Here is a 671-nt window from a genome sequence, read left to right on the forward strand (position 1 = left end):
CGCCTGTCCAACACCCGCTTGCCCTTCTTCCTCAAGGGGGTGGGAGCCAGCCCGGTGGGCAACAGCAGCGCCCCGCTTCAACGTGCCGAGCCCTTCGTCGTCTTCCAGACCAAGGAGCTGCCCGTCCTCAACGTCACCCTGGGGCCCTTCAGCACGGGGCTGGTGCTGCCCAAGGAGCAGTTGCAGCCCTCCAGCACCTTGGAGGTCCCTGACCGCCTCACCGTCAACTGGAAGGTGCGCGCCTTCATCATCCAGCCCCGGCTGGTGGCCAACCAGCCTGTGGTCCAAGTGCTCTTCTACGTAGCCGGCCGGGATTGGGATGCTTTCGATGTCCTGCCCTGTGTGCGGCTCCACGCCTTCCGTGATGCCCGTGAGATCAAGAGCTCGTGTCGCCTGCGGGGCAGCCTGGCCATGTGCCTGGTGCAGGCAGAGCTGCCCCACGCCTGGTTCGGACCCCCGGCCGTGCCGCTGGGCAGGCGGAAGAGCCCTGAGAGCCTGGAGGTGTCGGGCGAGAGCCAGCAAGTTGAGCTCTACTACACCCTCCATGCCCCCGACGGGGCCGGACAGTGCCTTGGGGAGATGGTTCCCCGCCGTGGGGCTGGGGGAGCCAGGACTGAGGGTCCCACACAGCACCCGCTGCTGCGCATCGGCAGTGTCAGCCTCCTGCAGCC

At 67.7% G+C, this 671-nt stretch overlaps 1 protein-coding gene across 1 annotated transcript in view; it reads left to right on the plus strand.

Annotated features, from left to right (window-relative positions):
• LOC104410390 (transmembrane protein 132E-like) overlaps positions 1 to 671 on the plus strand; it is a gene marked incomplete at its 5' end in the record, with an annotated part of 12,929 nt that continues 12,258 nt past the window's right edge. The window contains 1 exon segment of the mRNA XM_010020538.1: positions 1 to 668. Coding sequence (XP_010018840.1) covers positions 1 to 668 — 668 coding nt within the window.

This window comes from Nestor notabilis, unplaced genomic scaffold (genome assembly GCF_000696875.1).
Source record: "Nestor notabilis isolate BGI_N333 unplaced genomic scaffold, ASM69687v1 scaffold17538, whole genome shotgun sequence".
NCBI lineage: Eukaryota > Metazoa > Chordata > Aves > Psittaciformes > Psittacidae > Nestor > Nestor notabilis.